Here is a 25,134-nt window from a genome sequence, read left to right on the forward strand (position 1 = left end):
TGCTGGAAAGAGGGTCATTTAGTTTGCAACACGGTCTTGTGTTTTGGAAATGGCCATGGGCAGTATGAAGCAGGTTTGTTGGTTGCCTGCATGAAGACCCAATGGGGCCATGAGGATGATCTGTGGATTGCAGTGGAGACCCATCAGAGATGCCGGGACCACGAGATGGCTGCTAAGGAAAGCTGCTGGCCCTGAGGAAGTTTTCCAGCACTGTGAGTAGCCTCGGGGGAGGGGTGGAATTGGAATGCCAGAAACTTGTTGCTGGTTAGTTATTGGACTGGGAGATTTGTCACCAATTAGAGTTGTTGGACTTGAAGCTACAGAGATTGGTGTTTGACCTGTTTTAAATCATGTATTGCTTGAGTATTTCTTTGTTATGCCCAGTGCCATCTTTTGCAGTGTGAATGTTTATTCTGTTCCATTACAGTTTTTTTTTTTTTTTTGTGGGGGATTTTTTGGATGTATGAACATCATTGGAATGGATAAAACCTGCAGGGACTTTTAAAGTTGGACTGAATGCATTTTATTTTATGTCATGTACGGTTATCAGTTTATGGGGGCCAAGGGCAGAATGTGGTGGCTTGATTCAGGTGACTCCCATAAACTTAGTTGTTCTGAATGCCAGGTTCCCCAGCTGATGGAGATTTGGGAATTAATGGCTCCTGAAGGCAGTGTATTTTGGGAGGTAGTCTTATGGGTATTATATCCAGTGTCCCCTTGCCAGTGTTCAGCACACTCTCCTGTTGCTATTGCTCACTTTATTTTGGCCAGGGGGTATGTCCACCCTCTGCTCTTGCCATTGTTTTCCCCTGCCATTTGGAGCTTCCCCTTGAGCCTGTAAGCCAAAATAAACCTCTTTTCCCAGAAGCTTGTCTTGGTTGGGTGATTTCTACCAGAATTGCAAACCTGACTGCAACAGACCCTGAGTCTTAGAAGATGTGATAGAGATATTTCAGTGCTGAGCACTCCTCTGTCACTTCTCAGCACCATGGTGCCTTCTGAGTCATCCCAAGGTCACTACCATCGGAAAAGAGAAGGTTCTGTAACCAAAAGTGAGAGTAGCATTAATGTATGGGTATGAACATTAAGAAAAGTGCAGTTTGGTGGGCATAGTATATACATTTAGCCAGACAAGAGTAGTTTTGATGAAAGTATGTGCATTGTTTAGGTTACCATTTTCTCCATTTATAAAGGATAAATCCTTAGCCAGGTATAGTGGAACACAAGTACAGCACTCCAGAGGCAGAGGTAGGAGGATTACTATGAGTTCCAGGCCAGCCTGGGACTACAGCGTGAGTTGCATAAGGATAAGTCCTGAAATTTTTAAATGAATGTATTTAGAAAATTTGTGTTGGGGCTGGAGAGGGGCCTTAGTGGTTAAGGTGCTTGCTGGCAAAGCCAAAAGACTCAGGTTTGATTCCTTAGTACCTATGTAAAGCCAGATGCACAAGGTAGCACATGTGTCTGGAGTTAATTTGCAGTGCTAGAGGCCCTGATGCTCCCATTCTCTCTCTCTGTCTGCCTCTGTCTCTTTCCTTCTCTCATTTTAAAAAAAAAAAAAAAAAGGATAGAAAAAGAAAATGTGTGTTAAGAGGGCTGGAAAGATGGCTATGGCTCAGTCGTTAGGTCACATGCTCGCCAAGCCTCCTGGCCTAGTTTCCCAAGCCACCATAACATGTAGAGCTGGATACAAAAATTGGTACAAGTTAGGCTGGAGAGATAGTTCAGTAGTCAAAAGCACTTGCTTGCAAGGCCTGGCAGGTTGGTTCAATTCTCCAATTCCCACATAAAGCCAGATGCACAAAATGGTACATGCATTGGGGTTTGTTTATAGTGGCAAGATGCCCTAGCATGCCCATTCTTTCTCTTCTTTCCCTTCTCTCTCTTTGCAAAAGTTTTTTATTTTATTTATTTATTTGACACAGAAAGAGGGAGGGAGCGAAAGGAGAGAGAGAGAATGGGCGCACCAGGCCATTGCATACGAACTCCAGATGCCTGCATATGGCTAACATGGGTCCTGGGGAATCAAACCTGGGTCCTTTGGCTTTGCAGGCAAACACCTTAACCGCTAAGCCATCCCTCTAGCCCCATAAAATTTTGTTTTAAGTGTCATTTATTTGCTGCACCAAGAGACCATGGTACATCCATGTGTGCACACAAACTTACCTACCAATAATTATAAAAACAAAATTAAGGAAAATGTGTTTTGTCCTAGTTGTTACTGAGATTTTAAAAAGTAATTTTATTTTATTTTTTAAATTTTTTTAAGTTTTTTATTTATTTATTTGAGAGCGACAGACACAGAGAGAAAGACAGATAGAGGGAGAGAGAGAATGGGCGCGCCAGGGCTTCTAGCCTCTGCAAACGAACTCCAGACGTGTGCACCCCCTTGTGCATCTGGCTAACGTGGGAACCGGGGTCCTTAGGCTTCACAGGCAAGCGCTTAACCGCTAAGCCATCTCTCCAGCCCTAAAAAGTAATTTTAAAGGAGACATAAAGGGAAGAGAAAGGAAGGGAGGAGGGTACTTAATAGGTTGATATTGTATATATGTAAGTACAATGATTGTGATGGGGAGGTAATATGATGGAGAATGGAATTTCAAAGGAGAAAGTGTGTGGGGGGGAATTAACATGGGATTTTTTTTTTATAATCATGGAAAATGCTAATAAAAATTAAAAAAAAATAATTTTGTGTCTGGGTGTTCTAGTACATGCATTTAATCCTAGTCCTCAGGGGCCGGAGGTAGGAGGATTATTGTGAGTTCAAGGTCAACCTAGGACTACAGAATGAGTTCCAGGTTGGCCTGGGCTGGAGTGAGACCCCACCTTGAAGAAAGAAAGAAAAAAAAGAACATTTTGTTAAGTAGTTTAAAAGACATGTAATTTTAATAGCTTGTGTTTTGTCTTCTGTAGGAATTTCACATTGAATTGGCTACTCTGTCAAGAATCTCTCCAAGCACCATCTCAAGACTTTTTTTTACGATTGACACAATCTTCTCTATTACCATTTTATGTTTTAGTGTTAATTATTTGTCTTCTGTCTATGACACAAGTTATTTTTAGGAGGATTACGTAAGTATTTATTAGAATTAATCACATTTCTAAGTAATGTAAAGATAAAATACTTTTTTGTTGTTGTTTTTTTGTGGTTGGGTTTTCTGAGGTAGGGTCTCACTCTAGCCCAAGCTGACCTGAAATTCACTATGTTCTCAGGGTGGCGTCAAACTCACGGCCATCCTCCTACCTCTGCCTCCCGAGTGCTGGGATTAAAGGTGTGTGCCACCACGCCTGGCAAGATAAAATATTCTTAATAGTTTGTATATATGTGTTTTGATCTGGTACTGGTGATCAAATCCAGAGCTTTGCATGTTAAACACTTGTTCTGCCACTGAGCTGCAGCCTAGTTCCAATTTTATTTTAAGAGACAGGGTTTTGGGTTGGGGGTGAGATGCACCTCTTTGGTAGAGCCCTTGCCTTACCATGCACGAGCCCTTTGTAAAATTCCATGTCACACACACACACACACACACACACATCCTCCCTCCCTCCGTCCCTCCCTCTCTCTCTCTCTCAGACAGAAAAAGGTTTGCTTTGTTTCTCCGTTCAGCCTGGAACTCATTGTTTTAAGCAGTCCTCTTGTCTCAGCTTCCCAAGTAGCTGGCACTTTAGGTTTGTTTTAGAGATTCTAATTCTGTTCTCAGATCATTGTAAGTTGAGCAGAAAAACTCATGCCTTGTGTTTACATCTGAATATGTAGTGTCTGGATTTGACATAGCACTGTTTAGGAAAGGGTTTTTAACAGACTCATTTACATATTTACTCATTTTTTTTACTTCATGCAAGAATTATTTAATTGAGCCAAATATGGTGCAAATCAGTTCCGAAAGGCCAAAAGCCCTATAGTCAGATTTCTAACAGCAATAACGACTCTACTGGTACAAATTTTCTGTTGATTTATAGCAGTCATCAGTTGAATCATCACTGATCTTGGACAAGGAACCTGAAGCCTTTTTAATTTCCCAGGGAATTCATATTTAGTCTTTAGCAACCACTTGGTGGTGTATACTAGATATTTGACCAATATCAAATTTTAATGCAACATATATTTTTCTTTATGGAAAATAATCAAAGTCGCAGGTATAGCTTTCAAAGATGATAAATACATCTTATATTTCAAATGTATTTTTTCAAAGTTCTGTAAAACATATTTCTTTTGTTTAGTGGTATGTCTCAGAAAACAGCTGTAACTCTTGAAGATGGAAGAATTGGAGGAAGGCCAGAAATAATTTACCATGTAATTCACACTATATTACTGGGTTCTCTTGCGATGGTTATAGAAGGGTAAGTATACTTATTTGATCTGCTTATTTTCATAATGTTTGTCCTCTGTAATGATAGTAAGTGGATACATTAAAAAAAGAATTTGTGAGACTATTTTAAAATGCATAAGCTTAATGTAATTGGAACATACAAAGATTTTTATATTATAGTGAACAAAAATTTAATTTCTTAACTTTTATTGATAGTCTCCATACACACAGACAATATTCCATGATCATACATTTAATTTTTCATTTGTTTGTTCAAGAGTTATTAAATGACTTCTAAGAACCATGCATTAGTGCTGAGGAGATGGTTCAGAGAAGATGGTTCAGTGGGTAAGAGCACTTGCTGCACAAACATGAAGACCTGAGTTTGACCCCCAGTACCCATGGAAACAGCCAGATATAGCTGGCCATGTTAGCACATGTCTTTAATCCTAGCACTCCAGAGGCAGCTATAGAAGGATTGCCATGAGTTAGAGTCCACCCTGATGCTACATAGTAACTTCCAGGTCAGCCTAGGCTAGAGCGAAACCCTACCTCGAAAAACTAAGAAAAAAAAATCCAGTTGTGAGCCTGGAGTAATGGTTTATGCCTATAATCCCAGCATTTGTGGGGCAGGAGGATTGGTAGGGCTTTACTGGTCAGTCATCTAACCCAATCTGGAAAGTTTTAGGTTCATTGAGGGACTCTGTCTCAAGGAAAAGGCAGAGGAGCTATAGAAGAAAACACCTGACATCTCTAGTTTTTCACACTGCACACAGGTGCATACACCACACACATATACACCCCACGGCTCTACACTAGGGGTTTGCTGTGAGTTCAAGGCCACCCTGAGACTACATAGTGAATTCATAGTGAATTCCAGGTCAGCTTTGGCTAGAGCAAGACCCGCCTCAAAAAAAAAAAAAAAATCTTTATTAAAGATGCTTGAGGGGCTGCAGTGATGGCTTAGCAGTTCAGGCATTTGCCTGCAAAGTCTAAGGACCGAGGTTCAACAACCCAGTACCCATAAAGATGGGTGCAGGACTGGAGAGATGGCCTAGCAGTTAAGGCGCTTGCCTGTGAAGCCTAAGTACCCATGTTCAGTCTCTCCAGATCTATCTCTAGGTAAGACAGACACACAAAGGTGAGTCAAGTGCAAGGTCACACATGCCCACTAGTAGGCACAAGTGTCTGGAGTTTGATTGTGGTGGCTAAGGACCTGGTAAACCAATTCTCTCTCTCTTGCTTTTGCTTTCTCACTCTAAAAAAAAAAGATGCACAAAGTGGCACGTGCATTTGGAGTTTGTTTGCAGCGGCTAGAGGCCCTGGCCCTATCTCCCTTTCTGTTCTCTAATATATATATATTGCTGCTGCTGCTGTTTGTTTGTTTGGTTTTGGTTTTTCGAGGTAGGATCTCATTCTAGCCCAGGCTGACCTGGAATTCACTATGTAGTTTCAGGGTGGTCTTGAACTCATGGTGATTCTTCTACCTCTGCCTCCCAACTGCTGGGATTAAAGGTGTGTGCCACCATGTCCAGCTCTCTCTAATATTTTGATGTCATTATTTTCCCCTCCTGTCTCCTATTTTGATGTCATCATTTTTCCCTCCTATTATGCAGGTCTTATGTAGGTAGTGACAGCCACTGAGGTCATGAATGCCATTTCCACTTTGTTTATCTATAAGACTTTATTGCAAAGTACTCTTCTTCTTCCTTTGGCTCTTACATGTTTTCTGTCACCTCTTTGCAATGGTTATTTCATTATTTTATTTTGATTCAGGGTCTCCCTCTAGCTCAGCCTGACCTGGAACTCTCTCTTTTTTCCCAGGACGACCTTGAACTCATGGCTATCTTCCCTACCTGTGCCTCCTGAGTGCTGGGATTAAAAGTGTGCGCCACCACAACCAGCTAGAAGTCACCTCTTTAAAACCTTTACTAAGTTCATTCTTCTGAAATTATTTATTTTACTTTTATAATCCTAGGCTTTATATAACTTTTTTCTTTGGCACAGGGTCTCTTTGTATCTGAGGCTGGCCTTGAACTCACTGTGTAGCCCCAGCTAGCTTAAACTCTTGTTCCTTCTGCTTCAACCTCTGAAGTGTTGGGTCCAACTCAGTAAAATTTCTTACATCTGTTTCCTAATTGTTTTCCATAGGTAACATTGGTGTTAACTCATTTTGATAGTTTGCTACACTGAATGATTAGTGTTTAGTAAGTGAATGAGAATTTCTTATATTCTCTATTCCATAGTGTTGTGACCTTATTAAAACCATAACAAACCCAGGTGTGGTAGTGCACACCTTTAATCCGAGCACTTGGAGGCAGTGGTAGGATATTTGCTGTGAGTTCAAGTGCACTCTGAGACTACATAGTGAATTCTAGCTCAGCTTGGGCTAGAGTTAGACCCTACCTTGAAAAAAGAAAAAGATTCAATTGCCTTAAATATATTTATTCCAAGCTGAGTGTGGTGGCGTACATCTTTAGTCCCAGCACTTGGGAGGATGAGGTGGGAGGATCACTGTGAGTTTGAGGTCAACCTGGAAGTACAGAATTCCAGGTCAGCCTGGGCTAGGGTAATCCCCTACTTGGGTGTGGGGGTACAAACTAAAAAACAGACAGACAAAAACTATATCAGTTGCTCTGGTCTCATCTGAGTTTGGCACCAAGGAATAGACCATGGCAGGATTTGATTGTTCTCTTTAGTATTCAGTATTAAAATTATCCTTCAGTTCTTCTAATTTTTTTTTTTGTATGTGTGGTGTGCCTATGCCTGAGTGCATTCAGTGTATGCACATGTTTGTGCAGATGTATATGCTCTGCATATGCATGTGGAGGTCAGGAGAAGATGTCCATTGTCCTCAGTCACACTTCTACCGTATTTCCCTGACAGAGTCCCTCTCTGGAACTGGAACTCCATGCTTTTTCAGCTAGATGGCTGACTAGGGAGCCCCAGCAATCCTCCTGTCTCTGCCACTCTCAGCACTGGGATTAGAGGCATGCCCAGTTTTTCCCAGCTTTTTATGTGGGTGCTGTAGCTCAGTCTTACATACTACTGTTTGTGTAGTAAGCATTCTTACCCGCTGAGCTATGTCCTCAGCCCTCTCCTTCATTTTCAGCTTTTGTCCCCTTCAGCGGCGATGGTGCCTTTTGTTTCCTTTCAGCCTGCAACAAAACTTCTCTTACTTAATCAGGCTCATTTTTAGAGCATGTAGATTTTTCTTCTTTAATAGCTTTATTGAAATAAAATAACATATCTTATGATTTACCTAAAGTATATAATTTATGGCTTTTACTATGTCCACACAGTTACAGAGTCATCACCAAAAACTAATTTTGAATAATTTCTTTAAAAAAATTTTCTTAGCATAAACACCAACAATACATAGTAGTTGTTTTATGACATTTTGTATATGTACATGGATGTACTGTGATCATATTCACCCCTACTATCCTTTCTAGTTCCTCATCTGCTCCCCTTTTCTCAATCTGCTTCCTACTTTTTTGTTTTCTTTTTGTGAACCAATGAATTATTTAATTAGGGTTACTTACAGTAACATGGATGAGGGATTGTGTGCCACGGGCAACTTAGCAGTGGCTACACCCCTTAAGAAAATGTTCCCTCACCTACAGCAACCATTAATAGTCTGTAAATCCTGTTTCAGCAGCTGGGCCTCATGACTTACTTCCCTCTCTGTTACATAATGGTGACAGGCCTAGTCCTCTGCAGGTAATCAAAGCTGCAGAAAATTCAAAAAGTCAGTTCCCTGTGTCAAAAACAATAGCAACCAAACAATAACAAAAATGCCACAAAAGTGCTTGCTTTGGCAGCACACATAGTAAAATTGGAACCAGACAAGAAAATTAGCCTGGTGCCTTTGCAAGAATGACATCCAAGAAAACCATAAAACTTCCTCATTTATAAAACCTGTAAAAATTAATTTGAAAAAGCTAGGCATGGTGGCACACATCTGTAATCCCAGCACTTGGGGAGGGGGGCAGAGGCAGGAGGATCACTATGAGCTCAAGGCCACCCTGAGACTACATAGTGAATTCCAGGTCAGCCTGGACTAGCGGGAGACCCTACCTCAAAAAACAAAAACCAAAACAAAACAATAATTTTGAAAGTATGATCAGATTGGTTATAACAAATAATATAGATATATGGAATAAAAAGCTGAAAGTCACTTTGCAAAATTATTATTTTCTTTTGTACCATATATCTCCATGTAAACAACCAAAAAGCAAAAATCTAGAAAATACTATACATGAAAGAATTCCATTTTGCTTTTGTTTTTTCAGTGATGTTTATAAGAGATGTCTGATGCATTACCTTTTTTTTTTTTTTTTCCCAGCTTGAAATATGTTTGGACTCCTTATGTGTGCATGCTAGCAGCATTTGGTGTGTGTTCCCCGGAGCTGTGGATGACACTTCTAAAGTGGCTTCGATTAAGGACTGTACACCCAATATTGTTGGTGAGTTGTTATTTTGTGGTTAATTCTTGTCTTCCAGTTATAGTAAATAAAATGCTAATAAATGAAAGTCCTGGGTGTGGACACACACTTTTAAAACCAGCACTCAGGAGGCAGAGGTAGGCAGATTGCCATGAGTTCAAGGTGAGCCTGTGACCACAGAGTGAGTTCTAGGTCAGCCTGGGCTACAGTGAGGCCTTATCTCAAAAAACCAAAGTGAGAAAGAGAAAAAGAAAGAAATAGAGAAAGAAAGAAAGCCATACTGAATACATTAAAATAGTCTAAGGACACCACGTAATGAATTATGGAATATAAAAATAGATCCTGTGCTTTTTGTTGTTGTTTTTTGTTTTTTCAAGGTAGGGTTTCACTCTAGTCCAGGTTGACTTGGAATTCACTGAGTAGTCTCAGTGTAGCCTTGAACTTATGGTAATCCTCTTTCTTCTGCCTTCCAAGTGCTAGGATTGAAGACATGCACCACCATGCCTGGATAACAGTTTTTATAATTATTTTTGTTATGCTTTTTGTTGTTGTCTTTTAGAGGTAGGGCCTCACTCCAGCCCAGACTGATCTGGAACTCTCTCTGTAGTCCCAAACTGACCTTAAACTCACAGCAATCCTCCTTTCTTTGCCTCTGAAGTGCTGGGGTTAAAAGCGTACACCACCATGCCTAGCTGTTTTTTTATTATTATTTTTAATATTTTTATTTATTCAGTTATTATTTGAGAAAGAGAGAGAGATAGAAAGGAAGAGAAAGAGACTTGCCAGAGCCTCCAGAAAATGAACTCTAAACACATGCACCACCTTGTATATCTGGCTTACATGGGTACTGGGGAATCAAACCTGGGTGTTTAGGCTTCACAGACAAGTGCCTTAACCACTAAGCCATCTCTCCAGCCCAGTATTTTAAAAATTAATTTTTAATATATTTTAATATACTTATTTATTTGATAGAGGGAGAGAAAGAGAGAGAGAGAATGGGCATGCCAGGGCCTCCAGCCACTACAGACTCCAGACATGTGCACCCCCTTGTGCATCTGGCTAAAGTGGGTCCTGGGGAATTGAACCTGGGTCCTTTCACTTTGCAGGCAAATGCCTTAACCACTAAGCTATCCCTCCAGCCCATGACTGGAGTAAAATAGAATCTCAGAGTTTTTTTTTTTAATATTTTGTATTTGTCTATTTATTTAGAGAGAGAAAGAGAGAGAGAGAGAATAGATGTACCAGGGCCTCTAGTCACTGCAAATGAACTCCAGACGCATGTGTCCCCTTGTGCATCTGTTTGACGTGGGTCCTGGAGAATCGAACCAGGATCCTTTGGCTTTGTAGGCAAAGGCCTTAACCACTAAGCAATCTCTCCAGCCCTCAGAGTTGTTTTTATTTGCATTTCTCTGATAACTAAAGATGTTGAACATCTCTATAAGTGTGTAGTGGCCATTTGCATTTCTTCCTTTGAAAGTTCTCTCTTTAGTTCACTACCCCATTTTTATTTTTTTTTTGGTTTTTCGAGGTAGGGTCTCACTGTAGCCCAGGCTGACCTGGATTTTACTGTGGAGTCTCAGGGTGGCCTCAAACTCACGGCAATCCTCCTACCTCTGCCTCCTGAGTTCTGGGATTAAAGGCGTGCGCCACCATGCCTGGCTCTACCCCATTTTTTAATTGGGTTGTTTGATTTTCTTCTTTTCAAAGTAGGATCTCACTGTAGCCCAGGCTGACTGGAATTCACTGTGTAGTCTCAAGATGGCATCAAACTCATAGTGATCCTCCTACCTCTGCTTCCCAAATGCTGAGATTACAGGTGTGCACCACCATGCCTGGCCTGGGTTATTTGATTTTTTTAATGTATTTTATTTATTTATTTGAGAGGGGGAAGAGAGAGAGGGAGAGAGAGAGCACGAGGGAGAGAGAGGAGAGAGAAAGAGAGAGAATGGGCACACCAGGGTCTGCAGCCACTGCAAATGAACTCCAGACATATGTGCCCCCTTATGCATCTGGCTAATGTGGGTCCTGGGGAATTGAACCTGGCTCCTTTGGCTTTGCAGGCAAAACCTTAACCACTAAGCAATTCCCTCAGCCCTGGGTATTCTCTTTTTCTCTGCTAAATTTTTAGTTTCAGGACTTATATTAAGGTCTTTAATCCATTTGGAATTGACTTTCATGCATAGTGAGAGAAGTGGATCTAATTTCATTTTTCTACATGTGAATATCCAATTTTTCCAGCACATTTATTGATGATGATGTCTTTCCTCCAGTGTGTTTTTTTGGCCCCTTTGTCAAAGATTAGGCAGCTGTAGTTGTTTGGATTTAGAGGTGAGTCTTCAGTTCTATTCCATTGATCTGTATGTCTGTTTTTGTGCCAGTACTATGCTGTTTTAGTTACTATGGCTTTGTAGTACATCTTGAAATCAGGTATGATAATACTTCTAGATGTAATTCCTTTTTTAAATTTTATTTTCTTTTATCTAAGAAGAGGGGGAGGCATATGGAGAGAATGGGCACACCAGGACCTTGAGTGGCTATAAATAAACTCCAGATGCATATGCTACCCAGTGCATCTGGCTTACATGGGTCTTGGCGAATTAAACCTGGGTCCTTTGCCCAAGATGTATTTATTTATTCCTTCCTTCCTTTTTTTTTTTTTGGTTTTTCAAGGTAGGGTCTTTCTCTAGTCCAGGCTGACCCAAGATATATTTATTTTATTTATTTATTTTTGTTCATTATTTATTTATTTATTTGAGAGTGACAGACACAGAGAGAAAGGCAGATAGAGAGATTGAGAATGAGTGTGACAGGGCATTCAGCCACTGCAAACAAACTCCAGATGCGTGGGCTCCCTTGCCCTTGTGCATCTAGCTAATGTGGGTCCTGGGGAATCAAGCCTCGAACTGGGGTCTTAGGCTTCACAGGCAGGCGCTTCACCGCTAAGCCATCTCTCCCGCCCCTATTTTTTCTTTGTATAGGTCTTTCACTTCCTTGAGCATGGGAGATCTTTCCATCTTCTTGTATCCTCCTCAGTGTCTTCTTTCAGTGTTTCTATTTTTTTTTATTTTATTTTTTTATAAAGCCAGGCGTGATGGCATATGCCTTTTTTTAAATTTATTTTTTATTTTTTATTTTTATTCTTACTTATTTGAGAGTGACAGAGAGAGAGAGAGAAAGAGGCAGATAGAGAGAATGGGTGTGCTAGGGCCTCCAGCCACTGCAAACCGAACTCCAGATGCGTGCACCCCCTTGTGTATCTGGCTAACGTGGGTCCTGGAGAATCAAGCCTCGAACCGGGGTCCTCAGGCTTCACAGGCAAGTGCTTCACCGCTAAGCCATCTCTCCAGCCCCTATTTTTTCTTTGTATAGGTCTTTCACTTCCTTGGTTAGTGATATTCCAAAGCATTTAAAATTTTTGTGGCTATTGAAAATGGGATAATGCCACTTATCTCTTTGTCAATGTGTTTTTCTTTGGCATATAGGAAGGCTACTGATTTTTGTGCATTGATGTTGTATCCTGCCACTTTATTAAAAGAGTTTGTCACTTTTAGAAGTTTTTTGGTGGAATCTTTTGAGTCACTTTAAATATAGAATCATGTCATTGGTAAATAGGGCTAGTTTGAGTTCCGCCTTGCCAATTTGTATTTTTTTTTTTAAATTTTTTATTTACTTATTTATTTTGGTTTTTTGAGATAAGGTCTCTCTCTAGCCCAGGCTGACCTAGAATTCACTATGTTGTCTCAGGGTGGCCTTGAACTCTGGGTGATCCTCCTACCTCTGTCCCCAAGTGCTGGGATTAAAGGTGTGTGCCACCATATCCGGCAAAGATTCTCCCTCCCCCCCCCCCCCCCCGAGGTAGGTCTCACTCTAGCTCTAGCTGACCTGGAAAGTCCCTCTTTAGTCTCAGGGTGGCCTTAAGCTCACACGGCAGTCCTCCTACCTCTGCCTCCCAAGTACTAGGATTAAAGGCATACATCACCACGCCCGGCTTGCTTTTCTTGTCTTATTGCTTGGTAAAACTTCAAGAACTATGTTGAAAAGCAGTGGTGAAGGGGGACACTCTTGTCTTCTTCCTAACTTTAATGGGAATATTTCAAGTTTTTCCCCATTTAGTGCAATCTAGGCCTGAGGTGCATTATAGATAATCTTTATTATGTTGAGATATGGTCCCTCTATCCCTAGTCTGTCCAGTGTTTTGCTCATGAAGGCATGTTATATTTTGTTAAAGACCTTTTCTGTATCTATTGAAATAATCATGTGATTCTTATGATTAAATGTGGTTATGTGCGAATTACATTTATCAATTTCCATATGATTGAACCTTCTCTACATTCCTGAAATGAAACCTACTTGATAAAGGTGGATCATTCTTTTGATATGTTCTGGAATTCTGTTTGCGAGGATTTTATTAAGAATTTTTGCATCTAAGTTTATTAGGGATATCAGTCTATAATTTTCTTCCTTTATTTCTCTCTCTCCCTCCTTTTCTTCCTCCCTTCCTTCCTTCCTTCCTTCCTTCCTTCCTCCCTCCCTCCCTCCTTCCCTCCCTCCCTCCCTCCCTTCCTTCCTTCCTTTCTTCCTTCCTTCCTTCCTTCCTTTCTTTTTAGGTAAGGTCTCACTCTAGCCCAGGCTGACCTAGAATTCACTATGTAGTCTCAGGGTGGCCTCAAATTTAGGACAATCCTCCTACCTCTGCCTCATGAGTGCTGGGATTAAAGACATGCCCTACCATGCCCAGCCTTTGGTCTGTAATTTTCTATTTTTGTTGGGTCTCTGTCTTATTTAGGTATTTGAGTAATGCTGGCTTCATGGAAGGAATTTGGAAGTATTCCCTCTTTTTCAATTGTGCTAAATAATTTGAGAAGAAGTGGTTTTAGTTCTTGAATGATGATTTCGTAGAACTCAGTTGTGATTCTTTCTGGGCCTGGACTCTTTTTTTTTTTTTTGTTGTTGGGAGTATGTTTTTTAAAACATTTTATTCATTTTAATTAATTTATTTGAGAGCGACAGTCAGAGAGAGACAGAAAGAGGGAAGGAGAGAGAGAGAATGGGCCCGCCAGGGCCTCCAGCCACTTTAAATGAACTCCAGATGCATATGCCCCCTTGTGCATCTGGCTTACGTGGGTCCTGGGTAATTGAGCCTCGAACCGGGGTCCTTAGGCTTCACAGGCAAGCGCTTAACTGCTAAGCCATCTCTCCAGCCCTGTTGGGAGTATTTTAAATTACATTCTCAGTTGAAGTAATGGTTTTGTTTAGGAACCTTATCTGTTCTATATTTTGTTTTGGAAGGTGCTAAGAGTAAAGGAGGGCTGGATGGATGGCTTGGTGGTTAAGGTGTTTGCCTGCAAAGCCAAAGTACCCAGGTTCAATACCCCAGGTCCTACACTAACCAGATGCACAAGAGGGCACAAGTGTCTGGAGTTCATTTGCAGTGGCTGGAAGCCCTGGTGCACCCATTCTCTCTCTCTCTCTGTCTCTGTCTCCCTCTTTCTCTGTCAAATAAGTAAGTAAGTAAATAAATAAATATTTTTAAAAAAGAGTAAAGGAATTCATCCATTTCTTCCAGCTTCTTCAATTTTGTAGAGTACAGAGTATTTGAAATATGCCTTGCTGGTTTTTCCAACTTCACTGGTATGAGTTGTGACATCTCCATTTCTAACTTTATTGATTTGAGTCTTCTCTCTTTTTCTTTTCTTTTGATCAGTTTAGCCAGTGGTTTATCTATCTGTTTATTTATTTATTTTTTTTGAAGAACCAGCACTTCGTTTTGATAATTTTTAAATTGTTTTATTTATTTCCAATTCATTTATTTCTGCTTTGATCTTGATAATTTATTTACTTTATAAGAATTTTATTTTGCTGGGCATGGTGGCACATGCCTTTAATCCCAGCACTTGGGAGACAGAGATAGGAGGCTCTCTGTAAGTTCGAGGCCACCTTGAGACTACATAGTGAATTCCAGGTCAGCCTGAGCTAGAATGAGACCCTACCTCTAAAAAACAAAACAATATATATATATTTCAGCGGAAGAGAGAATAAATGGGTGTGTTAGGACCTCCAGATGCTGCAAAAGAACTCCAGACACATGTGCATTTGGCTTATGTGGGTAGTGGGGGATCGAACCTGAGTCCTTAGGCTTCACAGGCAAGTGCCTCAACCGCTAAGCCATCTTTCCAGCCCTGATCTTTTTTTTTTTTTTTGTGTGTGTGTGTTTGTGGTACACACCTTTATTTTATTTTATTTTTTAAATATTTTTATTGACAACTTCCATAATTATAAACAATATCCCATGGTAATTGCTTTAAAAAAATTACTTAATTACAAGCAGAGAGAAAGAAGATAGAGACAGAGACAGAATGGGCACGCCAGGGCCTCTAGCCACTGTAAATGAACTCGAGACGCATGTGCCCTTTGTGCATCTGGTTTACATGGGTCTGGGGAATTGAATCTAGATCTTTTGGCTGCGCAGGCAAACACCTTAACCACTAAGCTATCTCTCCAGCTCCCAGCCCTGATCTTGCTAATATCTTTCCATCTGGTGCTTTTTGGGTTTGGACTGTTCTTGTCTTTCTAGTGCCTTCAAATGAATGTTTAAGTTATTTATTGGAGATAAATTTATTTATTGGAGAACTCTGTTTTTCTAACGTAGGCATTTAATGCTGTAAACTTCCCTCTTAGAATTGTCTTCAAAGCTGAGCCTGTTGGCACATGCCTTTAATCCCAGCACTGGGGAGGCAGAGGTAGGAGGATTGTCGTGAGTTCAAGGCCACCCTGAAACTACATAGTGAATTTCATGTCAGCCTGACCTACAGTGAGACCCTACCTTGAAAAACAACAAACAAATAATAAAAAAAAAGAATTGTGCTCATTGTGTCTTATAAGTTTTGGTATGGTATATTGTGGGTTTTTTGTTTGTTTGTTTGTTTTTGTTTTACTTCAAGGAAGGGTCTCACTCTACCTCAGAGCTGAGCTGGAATTCAGGTTGGCCTCAAACTCACGGTGATCCTCCTACCTCTGCGTCCCGAGTGCTGGGATTAAAGGCATGTGCCACCACGCCTGACTCTTTCTGACTTCTTACACAATCCATTCCTTGTTTAATAGTAAATTGGAGCTGGGTTTGGAGGCGCACGCCTTTAATCCCAGCATTTAGGAGGCAGAGGTAGGAGGATCACTGTGAGTTCAAGGCCATCCGGAGATTGCATAGTGAATTCCAGGTCAGCCTGTGCTACAGTGAGAACCTATCTCGAAAAACAAAAGGAACAACAACAAAAAAGTAAATTGTTCAATCTCCAGGAGCTGGTGTGTTTTCTGTTACTACTGTTGTTGATTTCTAGTTGATTTTTTTTAATGCATTATGGTCAGATATACTGCAGGACATTATGTCGTTTTTTTCTGAGTTTGTGAAGACATGCTTTATGTCCTAATATATGGTCTATTTTGGGGAAAGTTCCATGAGCTGCTGAGAATTACATGTATTCAGTAGAATTAGGGTGGTCTATTCTGTAAATGTCTGTTAAGTCCATTTGCTCTATGGTGTTGTTTAGGTCATTGTTGCTCTATTTTCTACTTTGAGGATATGTACATTGATGACAGTGGGATATTAAAATCTCTTGCTATTATTGTATTGGGAATTATATCTATTTTATTTTCTAATAAGTTTTGCTTTATGAAGTTAAGTTCTTCCCCAGTGTTTGGTGTATTTATGTTTATGATTATAATATCTTCTTCTTGTATTGTTCTTTTAATGAGTATGAGATGATATTCCTTTTCTCTTTTATATTTAGTTTAATGTCTGTTTTATCTGAAATTAGTATAGCCACTCCTGTTTGCTTCTTGTTTCCATTTGTTTGGAATATCTTTTTCCATCCTTTCACCCTTAGGTGGTATTTATCTTTAATTGAAAGGTCAGTTTATTGTAGATGGCAAATGGATGGGTCCAGCTTTCTGATCCAGCCTGTTAACCTGTGTCTTTTTTTTTGGTTTTTGGAGGTAGGGTCTCTTCACTATGTAGTCTCAGGGTGGCCAATTCATGGTAATCCTCCTACCTCAGCCTTCCAGTGCTGGGATTAAGGTGTGTGCCATCATGCTTGGCTTAACCTGTGTCTTTTGATTGGAGAGTTGAGTCCATTAACTTTCAGTTATAATTGTGAGGTTTGAGTTACTCCCTGGAATGTTGAAATTTTTTTTTGTGAAGTTTGGTGTTTTCTTGGGCTTTGCATGTGTTTATGTCCATTCTGTTTTTTGTTTATTGTTTATTTATTTTTATGAGGTAGAGTCTTGCTCTAGCCCAGACTTACCTGGAATTCACTATGTAGTCTCAGGTTGGCCTTGAACTCACTGTGATCCTCCTACCTCTGCCAAGTGTTGGGATTAAAGGCATGCATTACCATGCCTGGCCCCTTCTATTTTTTTTTTAATATATACTTTTAATTTATTTATTTGAGAGAGTGAAAGAAAGAGACAGAGAGTGAGCAAGATAGAATGGGTGTGCCAGGGCCTCCAGCCACTGGAGCTGAACTCCACATGTGTGCACGACCTTGTGCATGTGGCCTTTGTTGGTCCTAGGGAATCGAACTTGGGTCTTTTGGCTTTGCAGGTACCTTAACTGCAAAGCCATCTCTTCAGCCCCCATTCTAGTTTTGATTGTTTCTTTTTCTCTCCTCGTGTTGTTGGTTTCTCTCCTGGTTGTGGAGGATTCCATGTAGTATTCTCTATAGGGCTGGCTTGGTGCTTCTGTAATCATAGAGCTGGTCTATATGATAAACGTTTTTCTTTCCCCTTCTTGTATGAGGGATAATTTTGCTGGGTACAGTAGTTTGGGTTGGCAGCCATGATCATGCATGTAACTTTTGAAATACTCCGTTTCAGGATATTCTGGCTTTAAGAGCTTCCATTGAGGGCTGGAGAGATGGCTTAGTGGTTAAGGCACCTTCTTGCAAAGCCTAAGGACCCAGGTTTGATTACCCACTGTCCACATAAGCCAGATGGACAAAGTGGCACAAGTGTCTGGAGTTTTGATATTCTGTTCCCCATTTTGTAGTCTACTCTGTTGGTGAGGCTTTCTGGTGATCATCTTAGGAGGGCTTTTTTGATTTGTTTTTTGTTTGGAGAAGAGAAAAAAATTAAGCTATAGATAGAGTAAGATATTTTTATTTGATTTATTTGAGAGCAACAGACAGAGAAAGAATGGGCAGGCCAGGGCCTCCAGCCACTGCAAACTCAAGATGCATGTACCACCTTGTGCATCTGGCTTACATTAGTCTTGAGGAATACAAGCCTTAAACTGGGGTCCTTAGACTTCACAGACATAGCTTAATATTTTTGAGACAGATTAATCTTCAGTGAATTTACTTTGTGAGCTAGATTATGTGCTGACAGCACTATAGAGATATGAAAGGCTGGAAAGATGGCTCAGTGGTTAATAGGTACTTGCCTGCAAAGCCTAATGACCTGAGTTTGATTCCCTAGTACATATGTAAAGTCAGATGTACAAAGTGGTGCACGTACCTAGAGTCCTTTTGCAGCAGCTGAAGTCCCTGGCATGCCCATTCTCTCTCTCTCTGCTTGCAAATAAAAAATTTTTAAAAATAATTTTTTAAGAAAGGTGAGGCTTAAAAGAAAAAAAAGGTGAGGCTGCAGCACTTGGGAGGCAGAGGTAGGATGATCGCCGTGAGATTGAGGGAGTTTGAGGCCACCCTGAGACTACATAGTGAATTCCAGGTCAGTCTGGGCTAGAGTGTAACCCTACCTTGAAAAACTTTAAAAAAAAAAAAAAAAAAAAGCCAGCATAGTGGTACACACCTTTAATCCCAGCACTCAGGAGGCAGAGGTAGGAAGATTGCCTTGAGTTTGAGGCCATGCTGAGACTACATGGTTAATTCCAGGTCAGTCTGGACCAGAGTGAGACCCTACCTTGAAAAAAAAAAGCGGGGGGCTAGAGGGATAGCTTAGTGGTCAAGGTGCTTGCCTACAAAGCCTAAGGACCAAGGTTTGACTCCCCAGAACCAGATCAGCCAAATGCACATAGTACATTTGTGTGGAGTTCTTTTGCAGTGGCTGGAGGCCTTGGTGCACCCATTCCCATTCTCTCTATTTAATAAATAAAAAATGAAAAATGAAAAATAAAATAAAAAAATGAAGGAAAAAAAAAAAAGAGGAGGAAGCCTGGAGCATTTGCCTACAAAGCTAAAGGACCCAGGTTTGATTTCCCTAGGACCCATCTAACCCAGATGATGTACAAGGTGATACATGCATCTGGAGTTTGTTTGCAGTGGCTGGAGGCCCTGGTGTGCCCCTTCTCTCTATATCTGCCACTTTTTTTTTCTCAAAGTGGGTTTTAAAAAAATAGTGTGTGTGTATATATATGTATATGTGTATTTTATTTATTTATTTAGGTTTTTCAAGGTAGGTTCTTGCTCTAGCCCATGCTGACCTGGAATTCACTATGTAGTCTCAGAGTGGCCTTGAACTCACAGTGATCCTTCTATTTCTGCCTTCTTCGTTCTGGAATTAAAGGCATGCACCACCATGCCCAGCCCCAAAATAAAATATTTTAATTTAAAGAAAGGATATGCAGTCAGTTATAGAGACTAAGGTATAGTCTAAAACAGATCTACCTGTAACCTTTTTGTTGTTGTTGTTTTACTATTTTAGGCTCTTATTCTGAGCATGGCTGTGCCAACTATTATAGGTCTCAGTTTATGGAAAGAGGTAAGAACCGGATTTTTATATCATGAAATTGTATTTAGCCTACAAAGTTACAAAGTAGTGGTAAACTTAAATATGTGTGTAGGGAACTTATTTTAAGATGCTAACAGGGAGAGTGAAACCCTACCTTGAAAAACAACAGCAACAAAAATAGATGCTAACAGGGTTGGAGAGATGGCTTAGTTGTTAAGGCACCATCTTACAAAGCCTAAGGACCCAGGTTTGATTTCCCCAGTACCCACATAAGCCAGATGCACAAGGTGGCACATGTGTTTGGAGTTCGTTTGCAGTAGCTAGAGGCCCTGGTGCGTCCATTCCCTTTCTCTCTTTCTCTTCCTCTTGATCTCCCTCGCAAATAACTAAATAAAATAAAAAAATAAGATGCTAAAAATGGGTGATATTTTTTTTTTTTTTTTTTGAGGTAGGGTTTTGCTCTAGCCCAAGCTGACCTGGAATTCACTATAGAGTCTCAGGGTGGCCTTGAACTCATGGCAGTCCTACCTCTGCCTCCCAAGTGCTGGGATTAAAGGCATGTGCCACCACACCCAGCCCCACTTTTATTTAATATAGTACTAGAAGTCTTAGCTATAGCAAAAAATAAATAAATAAAAGAAACAACAGGGATACAAATTGGAAATAAAGATCAAATTATCATTATTTGCAGATGATCATGATTCTGTACATAAAGGACCCTAAAGACTCAACCAGCAACAGTTAGAGTTTATAAGAACACTTTCAGTTAGTAGCAGGATACAAAATTAACCCACAGAAATCAGTACGTGCACCACCATGCCCAACTTTATTATTATTATTTTTGTTTGAGGTAGATTCTTTAGTCTAAGCTGACCTGGAGCTCACTCTGTAGATCCAAGCAGGCCTTGAACACACAATGATCATCTTACCTCTGTCTCCCAAGTATGAGTGCTGGGATTAACAGCGTGCACCACCACTCCCAGCAATATTGGCTCCACCCCCCCCCTCTTTGTTTTGTTTTTTTCGAGGTGGGGTTTCACTCTAGTCCAGGCTGACCTGGAATTCACTGTGTAGTCTCAGGGTGGCCTTGAACTTATGGTGATCCTACTACCTCTGCCTCCTAAGTGCTGGGATTAAAGACGTGTGCCACTGCACCCAGCTCTAGCAGTATTATTTTTATTTTTTTAATTAGAGACATAATAGAGCAAAATAAATTTTTACTTTTTGGGGGAGGGCATGGTCTTACGATGTGATCCAGACTAACCTTGAACTTGTGATGTTGACTGAATGTTTCAAGTGCTGGTGATTACAAACATGTGCCACCAAACCCAGCCAAAACAATTTTAGAATGCCACCTGAGGGCTAGAGAGATGGCTTAGCAGTTAAGGTATTTGCCTATAAAGGCAAAGGACCCAGGTTCGATTCCCCAGGACCCACTAAGCCAGATGTACAAGGTGGCACTTGACTCTGGAATTTGTTTGCAGGGCTATAGGCCCTGGTGCACTCATTCTCTCTTCTCTGTTTCTTTCTATCTTTGTCTCTCAAATAAATAAAATAAAATTAAAATAAAATAAAACAAAATAAAGTAAAAGAATGTCACCTGATAAAGTTTTCTGTACTCTGATGTCATTATTAATTTAATTTACAATTTACAAAGGAAGTTACTGAATAAGTCGGTGTTAATATTCAAATATTTTTTGGTAACTCCAGTTTAATATCTATGAAATGATATAAATTCCTTGGCTTATCATAATGTAACATGAAAATAATTACCAATAAATTTGTAAAATATTTGACCTGAAATTTATTTATATATATACATGAATAATATAACTGATTATTAGTTGGTTTGGTAGTGATAAAGTTATTTATTGAGTCTAGACAGCAAAATAACTATAAGATAGATTACCTGGAATGGGAAGACTGAGTGGATCACTGAATGAAAGCAGCACTCTGTGACAGTTTTTCTATGAGAATATTTGCTTTAAGTGACTCTTTTGGAATATTTTGCAACAGTTTTAAACATCCCAGTTACTTATACCCTTTGGGTGTTTTGTTTTACATTTTAGTTTTTTCCAAGATTAATTACAGAATTAACGGAACTACAGGAATTCTATGACCCAGACACAGTGGAACTTATGACCTGGATAAAGTAAGGATTAAATTGGCCAAGACTGTTAAGTTTTTAACTGACTAATCATTGCATGCTGTCTAATGAATTTAGAGGAAATAATAAATTAATCAATGCCTTTTCACATTATCATGAAACTTGGGAGTTTTATCCTATATTTTTTAGGCATAGGTTTTGATTATACCTTGCAATTCTAATTTCTAATTAAACTGTCCTCAGTGTTGAAAATACAACATTGGTAAGTATCAGATTGGAGGGTTGGAGGCTCCCACTGCCACAGACCAAAGTTGTGCAATAAATAAGAGCAGACATCCTCTTAGTCAAGGGTGGTGCTTTGCCAGGGTGAAGGTGTGTAAGTTGGGAACTGTCAAGAGGCTTCACTCTCAGTTCAGGAATCTGACAGCAATATCCAAAGTAGCTGTGTCTCTTCTGGCTCCAGCTCTTGGCCAGAAACAACAGTAAACATCAACTCCACCTTTGACTTTGTAGCACTGGGTCTGAATTTACACACGCTTCCAAGTTTGAAGTCACACTTGTTTGATCAGGAAACTCCAAGTCAAGAAACCAGCATAATACATGGACCTGGTTTGGTTTGAGATGTCTGATATACATCAACTCTGGTTACATAGAATTCTATAAGTAAATGGAAAATAAGGTGTAGAATTACAAAACACACAAGGAAACAATTTGCCACATCGTAAATAGCAACTATTATTTGTGATAAATAGCGGAATTAGACCTATAGTAATTTCTGATAATTTTGTTATTTTTATTTTCCTGTGTACTGGGCAGTCACAAAGTTTTGTGGATTATAAGCAAACTTTTTCTCTTCTCCCCTCCCCTCCCCTCCCCTCCCCTCCCCTCCTCTCCCCTCCCCTCCCCTCCCCTCCCCTCCTTCCAAGGTAGGGTTTCTCTGTAGTCTAGGCTGACCTGGAATTCACTGTATCTCAGGGTGGCCTTGAAGTCATGGCGTTCCTCCTACCTCTGCCTCCCCAGTGCTGGGATTAAAAGCGTGCGCCACCACCCCTTGCTTGTTTTGCACATTTTCAAGAGTTAGTGGGGCTGGGCGTGGTGGAGCACACCTTTAATCCCATCACAGGTAGGAGGGTCGCCATGAGTTTGAGGCTACCCTGAGACTCCAGAGTGAATTCCAGGTCAGCCTGGGCTACAGCGAGACCCTACCTCCGAAAAGAAAAAAAAAAAAAAAAGAGTGCAGAGGATTCTTCTGGCCTGGTAAACTCAAGTGGGCCTGGGTTATTTGGCATGGCATTTTTCACACGTCTAGGTTTGGGTAGGTGTTGGTCAGAGAATCAGATTCACTTGCAATAGTAGGTGAGCTTGTTCTCAAGAAGAAAAGGAGAGGGTAGGCAAGTTTCAATGTTTTACTATTGTCCTGTTGACTCAACAAATCACATGCCCAAGATCAGGACCTCCCTCCATGTCCATGGCTGTTAAAGAGAGGAATTATGGGGCTGAAGAGATGGCTTAGCGGTTAAGCGCTTGCCTGTGAAGCCTAAGGACCCCGGTTCGAGGCTTGGTTCTCCAGGTCCCACGTTAGCCAGATGCACAAGGGGGCGCACGCGTCTGGAGTTCGTTTGCAGAGGCTGGAAGCCCTGGCGTGCCCATTCTCTCTCTCTCCCTCTATCTGTCTTTCTCTCTGTGTCTGTCGCTCTCAAATAAATAAAAATAAAAAAAAAATTAAAAAAAAAAGAGAGAGAGGAATTATGGCAGGTTATTTTTTTTAACCATCTATCCATTGATAGATATTAAGTAACTATATTAAAAGGTATTAAAGACCTAAGTGAAGAAACAAAAACATGAGAAAGGGATGAAACACTCAAAACCGTGGAAGATCAGGTATGGTGGGTCACACCTGCAGTCTGAGCACTTGAGAAGCAGGAGGATTACTATGCATTTGAGACCAGCCTGATCTACATATGAGTTCTGGTCAGCCTGTGCTATTGAGTATGATCTTGTTTTTATTTAAATTTATTTATTTAAGAGTGATAGAGAAAGAGGGAGAAAGAATGGGTGCCAGGACCTCCAGTCATTGCAAACAAACTCTAGACATATGTACCACCTTGTGCATCTGGCTTATATGGGTTCTGAGCAACTGAACCTGAGTCCTTTGGCTTTGCAAGCAAGTACCTTAACCCTAAGCCATCTCTCCAGCCTGAGATCCTGATTTTCAAAAGTAAAAACAAGGGGCCCAGGAGATGGCTTAATGGTTAAGGCATTTGCCTGCAAAGCCTAAGGACCCAGGTTCAATTCCCCAGGACCCACGTTAGCCAGATGCACAAGGGGGTGCACACGTCTGGAATTTGTTTGCAGTGGCTGGAGGCCCTGGAGCACCCATTTTCTCTTTCTCTCTGCCTCTTCCTCTGTCTCTCTCTCTCAAGTAAAGAAATAAATAAAATATTTTTTTTAAGAAAGTAAAAACAAATAGCCTTTCATCCCAGCACTAGGGAGTGGGAGTCAGAGGTAGAAGGATTGCCTTGAGTTGAGGCTACTCTGAGACAACAGTAAATTCCAGGTCAGCCTGGGCTAGAGTAAGATCCTACCTTGAAAAACAAAAACAAACAAACAGAAATAAAAACAAAAAGGAAAACAGCCAGGCATGGTGGTACATTCCTTTAATCCCAGCTCTAGGGAGGCATAGGTAGGAGGATCAGTGAGAGTTTGAGGCCACCCTGAGACTACATAGTAAATTCCAGGCCAGCCGGGGCTAGAGAGAGACCCTACCTGGGGGTAAGAAAAAAAAAAAAAAAAAAACAGGGCTGGAGAGATGGCTTAGTGGTTAAGGTGTTTGCCTGCAAAGCCAAAGGATCCCCGTTCAATTCTCCAGGACCCAGGTTAGCCAGATGCAGAGGGTGGCACATGCATCTGGAGTTTGTCTGCAATGTCTGGAAGCCCTTGCACGCCCATTTTCCCCTCTCCTTTCCTCCCCCCCACCTCTTTCTCAAATAAATAAATAAATAAATAAATAAATAAAATATATTTTTTAAAAAGAAATGAGAATAGGTCTTATAAGGTTTTATTACTATGTGCTGTCATGTCCAGCTAAGTCACTCAAGTAAGTTTATGAAAATTGTTTTTAGCTTACTCTGTTTTTTTAAGAGACAAGAGATGGGTGGAGGGGGGAGAGAGAGAGAGAGGGAGTGGGCGCGCCAGGGCCTCTAGCCACTGCAAAGGAACTCCAGACATATATGCCGCCTTGTGCATCTGGCTTATGTGGGACCTGGAGAATCGAATCCGGGTCCTTACGTTTCTCAGGCAAGTGCCTTAACTGCTAAGCCATTTCTCCAGCCCATTGTTTATTTTATTTATTTATTCTTTGGAATTTAAAAAAATATATTTATTTATTTGCAATCAGAGGGTGGAGGGAGGGGGAGAGAGGGAAGGGGCACTCCAGGGCCTCTAGCCACTGCATACAAATTCCACATACATGTGCTACATGGTGCATCTCAGCCCGTTGTTTATAATTTACTCTTAACTATTACCATTGATGTGAGTTATAGTTATTCTTAGGGAGCACCAACAATGTAACCTTGTGTTGTCATTAACA

At 40.6% G+C, this 25,134-nt stretch overlaps 1 protein-coding gene and 1 non-coding gene across 4 annotated transcripts in view; both read left to right on the forward strand.

Moving 5' to 3' along the window:
- Dpy19l4 (dpy-19 like 4) overlaps nucleotides 1-25,134 on the forward strand; it is a 71,148-nt gene that overhangs the window by 37,840 nt on the left and 8,174 nt on the right. For all 3 annotated transcript variants that reach the window (XM_045144307.1, XM_045144309.1, XM_045144308.1), the window contains 5 exons: nucleotides 2,914-3,072; nucleotides 4,222-4,341; nucleotides 8,659-8,779; nucleotides 19,412-19,468; nucleotides 21,508-21,590. In XM_045144307.1, coding sequence (XP_045000242.1) covers nucleotides 2,914-3,072; nucleotides 4,222-4,341; nucleotides 8,659-8,779; nucleotides 19,412-19,468; nucleotides 21,508-21,590 — 540 coding nt within the window. The remainder of the gene's footprint in view (nucleotides 1-2,913; nucleotides 3,073-4,221; nucleotides 4,342-8,658; nucleotides 8,780-19,411; nucleotides 19,469-21,507; nucleotides 21,591-25,134) is intronic.
- Nucleotides 8,119-8,226, forward strand: LOC123459088. The gene has a single exon (XR_006636007.1). It is a non-coding gene; the product is annotated as a U6 spliceosomal RNA (small nuclear RNA).

This window comes from Jaculus jaculus, chromosome 2 (assembly GCF_020740685.1).
Source record: "Jaculus jaculus isolate mJacJac1 chromosome 2, mJacJac1.mat.Y.cur, whole genome shotgun sequence".
Lineage (NCBI taxonomy): Eukaryota > Metazoa > Chordata > Mammalia > Rodentia > Dipodidae > Jaculus > Jaculus jaculus.